The sequence below is a fragment of the Entamoeba invadens genome (assembly GCF_000330505.1).
Source record: "Entamoeba invadens IP1 unplaced genomic scaffold scaff_1105074725099, whole genome shotgun sequence".
In the NCBI taxonomy this organism is placed as follows: Eukaryota; Evosea; order Mastigamoebida; family Endamoebidae; genus Entamoeba; species Entamoeba invadens.
The window spans coordinates 130,079-136,825 of record NW_004191622.1 but is presented as its reverse complement, the minus strand read 5'-3'; the positions used below and the strand labels follow the sequence as shown (position 1 = coordinate 136,825).

The 6,747-nt window shown below is 28.1% G+C and overlaps 2 protein-coding genes across 2 annotated transcripts; both read left to right on the top strand.

The window, feature by feature from the left end:
- Positions 1 to 3,818: 3,818 nt before the first annotated feature.
- On the top strand, positions 3,819 to 4,250 carry EIN_468340 (hypothetical protein; the record flags this gene model as incomplete). The annotated part of the gene is made up of 1 exon (XM_004182998.1): positions 3,819 to 4,250. The coding sequence occupies one exon, from the start codon at positions 3,819 to 3,821 to the stop codon at positions 4,248 to 4,250; it is 432 nt and encodes a 143-aa protein (XP_004183046.1).
- A 526-nt stretch (positions 4,251 to 4,776) lies between these two features.
- EIN_468330 (hypothetical protein) lies at positions 4,777 to 6,609 on the top strand (the record flags this gene model as incomplete). Its single annotated transcript, XM_004182997.1, has 3 exons — positions 4,777 to 5,460; positions 5,552 to 6,284; positions 6,365 to 6,609. 3 exons carry the CDS (start codon positions 4,777 to 4,779, stop codon positions 6,607 to 6,609), a joined length of 1,662 nt encoding a protein of 553 aa, XP_004183045.1.
- Positions 6,610 to 6,747: the final 138 nt, after the last annotated feature.

Here is a 6,747-nt window from a genome sequence, read left to right as displayed (position 1 = left end):
CTTCCTTGTTTCCCTGTTAATTTTTTTATTAGGCAGTGTTATTTTTTTCTTTTTAGGTCGTTTGGTCTTTTTAAAAAGACTGTCATGCCTGTTTTATTTTTTCTTAACATTTTTCTGCACAAGGATATTACTCAAACCAACTAACAAATAACAACTAGTTTAAATAAGACATTATATCGAAGATATAATTTTTATATTTTTTCGGGATTTACGCAATAGAAACATCAGAAATCCCGAGACATATATTTTCAAGCCGATAAAATTTTTAGTATTAGGCGATGTACTTGGAGTGTCCAAAACAGATTCACTATCAAGTACATTTCAACCACCTTGAATGTCATTGTTATTGAAAATATAAATTAATATATACATTACATATAACAAACATGTTTACTTATTGTTTTAATACATTCTATAACACAGTTTGTTGTAGTTCAATGAATTGAAAAGATAATAGTTTGCTGACTTGTCTGTTTTGCGTTTTTTTCAATTCTCCGTAATACGTTCCGTTGTTTTTATTCAACTTATTGGTGTGATTGTTTCATTTTTTTACTAAAAATCTATCTAAAATTTAATTTGATTATTTTTGAGATGTGAACAAAAATTCTGAGTTGGTGAAAATAATTTTGAAAAATAAAAAAAACTATATAATTCTTAAAAACAACTATATTTTTTTTCAAAAAATAAACTAATTATTAATTAGTGATAAAAAAATAGCAAAATAACAAGATCGATTAGACTATCGAAACAAACACCGTTGTCTATGTTCTTTCAAATATAATATATTTTTCAAACATATTCAATTTGACAAAAAAATAATTGTGAATATCGTTTCTTAAACAACGCGTCGAAAGTAAAAAATTATTACTCTAACTATCATCTTCGGGACAACATCGTTATCGTTATTGTTTAAAAACAGTAAAACCTTGGTGTATTTACAAAGTCGTTATTTACTATCAATAAAATGATATAATTACATTAATATCATTATTACTTAATAAAATCAAATGAAAATATTATCATAGTAATACTTTCAAAGTAATGGTTTAATATAAATAAAAAATAGTAAGGCTAAGTTTTTATTATTCAAAAAATAGATTGAAGCAAAAACGGTATTATGGTGAAATAAAATTACAGAAAAAAAACACAAAAAATATAACCTGTTAAGAGTGTTAACGTGATAGGGCGTATCCACACGGAAATGGTGAATCCCTGCAGATTGGATTATTTTGTGTGGATAGCCTCTTATTTTTTTGTCAAAAAAAAAACAAATATCCGTTATAAACCATATGTTATGATTTTTAAAATTAATAATTGTTACTTATAATCATTTATGGGACTAAAATCATATACAAACATGAATACCCCCATAAGGAGTATTTCCAATATTTGCAATAATTTCATAGTAAGAAAAAACGCTATTTTCAGCCTTTTTTGAAGTGGTAAAATAAGAATAGATCAAAATGAACAAATAAAATAACTAACAAAATTTACGTGTATTATCCCGTTTATTTGATATATGTAACACTATTTTTTCATTTTTTTAATTGAAAAAACATTTCAAAAGTGATTTGTGTGATTATAATTTGGGAAAATTCCCGTTTTTTGCATTAAAAAATATTTAATTTAAATATCAATTAACAATTATATTATTTTTTCGTTAATCGTGGCTCAAAAATGCATTTAATGATCACTTTTTACTAATAGTATTGTAATTTATATAAACACTCCATTAGTTTATTATTTTAATAATAATATTTGAAAATTGAAATTTGTTAAATAAAGTTCTTTTAGTTTGCGCAAATTATACGTATAAAGACGGGGTTTACATCCTAAATAATATTCAGGTTTTGTTGAAAATGTTAAACATTGAGGTTTTATGTCTAAACTAAACTATTAATTAATAACAATAAATTATATTACAATAGTATATTATTAATGAACATAAAAATGACAGAATAATCACAAAACAAATTCTATTAACATAGTTAAATAAAATTTAATTTTTACTATAAAAAAGTTAAAAAGTTAAATGGCAAAATACCGCATTGTAACAATAAGTTATTATTTATGTTATTAAAAAATCATAACAACACATATTAATTAAAATAGAAACATACGGCAAATACCAACAAAAACCATCAAAAAATACAAGTCATGTTACTCATAACATCTGACATGTAAAAACCAAGATTGTCTGTCTATATTTACTATCCACACCTTTTCAGCCTATCCACAGTAAACTATGCCTTAGATTTTTATGACAAATCATGAAACAATTTATATAAAAATATTTCAAAAAATTATTTTCAAAATACATTATTATAATGAAATAACTTTTAACTATTATTTTATATTATTATATTTAATATAAATAAACTAATAGTGATATTATTATACTCAAAACTACTAGAATTAATAAATTGTATTAAAATATTAGTTTTGATTTTGGATTCAAACTAATAATAGTTTAAAACAAATTCTATAAACATGGTTAAATGGTATTATATTTTTACTATAAAAACTTTTAAAAAAGTTAAATGGCAAAATACCGCATTTTAACCAAAAGTTTAATATTAAATTATATAACAATAGTAAATTGCTCAAATTTATAACATATTGCTATACGGCAAATACCAACAAAAACCACTCAAAAATACAAGTCATGTTACTTATTTTGAACAACATGTAATAATAACAATTGTCTATCTATATTTACCATCCACACCTTTTCAACCTATCCACAGTAAACTATGCCATTGTATTTTATGACAAATTATATGTTATTTTATAAATTATTCAATTTCAATAATTTTTTTGATTGAATATAGTTTAAACAATTAGTTAAATAAACTATCGTTAATTAATAAAAAACTTTAGTCTTAAAATTTTAAACAAAAATATTTTTTTTTGCGGCAAATTCATTTAAATGGTAAAAGTAAAAGATGACTTTTACTAAAAATATAATTTGTTTTTTCTGTTTTAACTTTCAAAAAAATCGGGTTTTTATGAATTGGGTACAAAAAATCCATTTTTTTGTAAACTCTTAGGCAAATTTTATATCAATTACAACAAAAATGTGTAAGATTTTCAAAGCCATCCACATAAAAGTGGTCGATCACTTTAACACTCTTTATAGTTAAAAAGAAATAAAATAATATAAATTTTTTTTAATATGACTTTTAGATAAAAAAAATAAAAACAAAACTATACTAAAATAAATTAACTTCTCATATTTTTAATTATTTTTAATAAATTTATAATAATTTATTTATAAAATAATATTTTTTATTTACAATTTCGGGTTTTTTATGTTAAAGTACAATTGCAACAATTACTTTAAATGAAAATAAAAATAAAATATTGTTATTTTCCTAGTTTTTTAATTTGATTCAACGGCTTGTGAAACCGGGAAAAAAAGCAAAAAAAGAATATTCTTTTTTAATAGTATATAAATATAGAAAATAAATTCGATTATTTAGTTTTTGAATAATATATTAAACTATACTTAAAAAATGTAATAATATTCAAAAAATAAAAATAGAGTTTTCGTACTTTAATTTAGTGTAAATATTTTATAGTAAATTGAATTATATGTTTTTTTAAAAAAAGACCATTCAATCAATATAAACTTTGTGGAATGGTAAATTATAATAATAAAATATAAATTAATTTTTGTTTAAAAAAAAAGAAATACAAATACCAAAATAAACATCAAACAATTCTGAATAATAGCTGGCAATAGAGATTAATGAGTTGATTACTTTTTCAGAATAGCACAAGAATAAAAAAAACTGTAAAGAACTGAGTAATTGAAGATGTCACTTGTTTCAACAAAGCAATCGGGTGTAGGGAATTCTGGGCGACTGTCAAGTACAGCTAGACACGGGAAGCGAATGTCCATGATCCCTACACTCTCTCTTTCAAAGACCGAACAAACTAAAGACCCAAAGAAGTTTGCTCGTCTTTCATTTTCCGAGGAGTTTCAAGAAAAGATGCACGACCAGAAGTCCATCGAAATTGAAATTGATTTATACACTGGTGTGAGTATTCCTTACAAAACTACTATAGGCGAGACTATACTCTCTATCATTAAATATTGTGAGGCGACGTATGACCTCCAAAAGAATTCTATCGTCATGGTTTATAAAGAAAATTTTCTGTTGCCTTGCCTCTCACTTTCTGACGTTCCGGACTTGATATCTGATAAGCATCCCGTCATCCAAGCTCTAAAAGACTCGCACCTGTAATTTCTTTCAATTTCGAATGTTATTTCTGACTTTGTTTTTTGTCCTTTCTCACGCCTTTTATCGTCTGTCGTTCTGCAAACAGAATTCTCACTTGAGATTGACAAGTTTTGTTGTTTTAGTTTCAATTATTCTTTAACTTATTGTTAAATTTTCTTTTATTGAAAAAAGACGAAATAAATATCTACCCTTTTCGCTCAAAAACAAATATATTTGTGTTGTCTGAAAAATTCTCTTTTTGAAACTACAGCCATAACTTCATTTTTTAAATTATAAACTATATAGTATAATAAAAAATATAACAACATACAAATACAATGAACATTTGAAATGCTTAGTTTTGTCGAAAAGACTGAAATAAAAAAAAAGATAAGAAAAAACAAGATACAATAACCCGAAGACATAGAGACAAAATGAGTTACAATCCAACCTTTCAAAACCAGTTAAAGAACGGAACGAGAAACTTGAAAAAGGACTTTATCGGGTGACAAACTAGAAAAAAATAACTCAAATAACTAAAATACAAAGGATGACCACAGAGTCGACCCATCGTAAGTCCTCAAGCTTAGAAAGTCCTGACAACGCAGACAAATTAATCACAATATTGTCTGATCAAACACCCACACAATTGAGGAACGAACTCATCGAAATAGTTCCACCCGAAGACCATCACAAAGAAGTCCAAGTTGACCAAAACACAAAGACCTTAATTTCTTTTCTCGAAAAGACAAAACGCCCATCGCAACGAATGACAACGACTTTGGAGGCTGTGATTAAAGCACGCCACCACAATGCAATGACAAAGTACAACACCAAATACGGGAAAAAGAGCGAGATCATGCAGAGTTGTCGACGGACGTTTGAAGGGGAGTTAGCAACGCAGAACGCAAAGATAACATTGGAAACACTTTTGGAGAGTAAAAAGATGTTAGAAGAAAAGATATCGATGATGAACTCATACTTCGCGGAGATGAATGAGAAGAAACTCCAACGAATGTATGACATCGTGGTGTCTTATATCACTCAGGAGGGGTTAACTGATACCGTTGAATACTCTTTCGAGAACTCAAAGTACAAAACTAAGAAAGTGATCCTCCGGTCAAACTTCTTAGTTGTGTGTTCATCGTCAGGGAAGTCTAAGGACGTGTTCTATTTGTACAACCCTGTTGTAGAAAAGGAGAGCGATTGTTCGTTAAGAATCAATCAAACGACTGTTTGTCTTCTTATAGGTCGACCTATTCATTTCAATTGTTAACAATTAATAATTACTTATTAGTAATGACTTACTAAACACTAATGACAAGAAAATCAAATTTCAAAGTAACGAAGTTCGAGAGAAGTGGGTGAGTGCACTACGAAATTTAACAATTTGGGTCGAGTCTATACCTCGGACTGTTATTAACCAAGAGGGAGGTATCACAGGGTTGGACAAAGTAGATATTACATTCAATGCGACTAAATCGCGGCCAAGTCTCAATTCGAAGAACTCTGTTGTGTCGTCATCAATGATGTCTATTCCATCATCCCCACCCATTCAGAAAAAAGAGCCCGTTGAAATTAAAAAGTCAAGCGATATTAAAAAACACACCAAAACGTTGTCGTTGTTTGCACGAAAAGATAAAGACGAGAAGAAAGACGACAAAAAAGACGAGAAAGGCCAGAAGAAGGAGGACAAAAGCGATAAGAGCAAAGACGAGAAAAAGAGCGAAAAAGACGAGAAAACACGAGTTAATTTCTTCGGTATCAAGTTGGAGAAATACGGCGAGGAGCACAACACAAACAACATCCCCTTACCGATTAAGGCACTTATTGACTATTTGAAAATACACGCAGCAAACGTCGAAGGCATTTTCAGAATATGTGGGAACCAAGACACTGTACAAAACATTAAAGAACGCTTGCAATGTCTTGAAACGGACTTTTTCGATGACATTGATATCTATTCATTGGGAAGTGTATTAAAACAGTATATCAGAGAAATACCAGGCCAAGTGTTACCAACAGAAATCGATAAGGAATTTCTGGAGTTGTTAAAACGTTTGTTTCTTTCATATATTTGATGTACTGAACTCTGTCTTCGATACGTCCAAATGAAATACAGAAGTACTCAAGAGTAGAAAAAAACAACATGACTGATGAAGAGATGATGGAAAAATATAAACTGGTGTTTAAAAAGCTACCGAAAATCATTGCTGAGTTTGTGGAGGAGTTGACGGAGCTCTTCTTCTTGATCTCACAACACGCAGAAACGAATAAAATGAGTGTCACAAATATATTCATTTGTCTCGGTCCTGCACTTAGGGGATGCCCCTTCTGTTTTAACTACGCCACTGCTAACCACAAGACCGTGTTTGCGAAGTAACAATTTTTTGTTTTGTTGAAGTTCAAGTTCCTTTATGATGTATTCTGATGGTCTTTATATCATCAATTCAATAACATTAGTTACATTCATTGAATTATTATCTTACACAAATAAAGTGTTAAATAAAGAGAAAAGTTG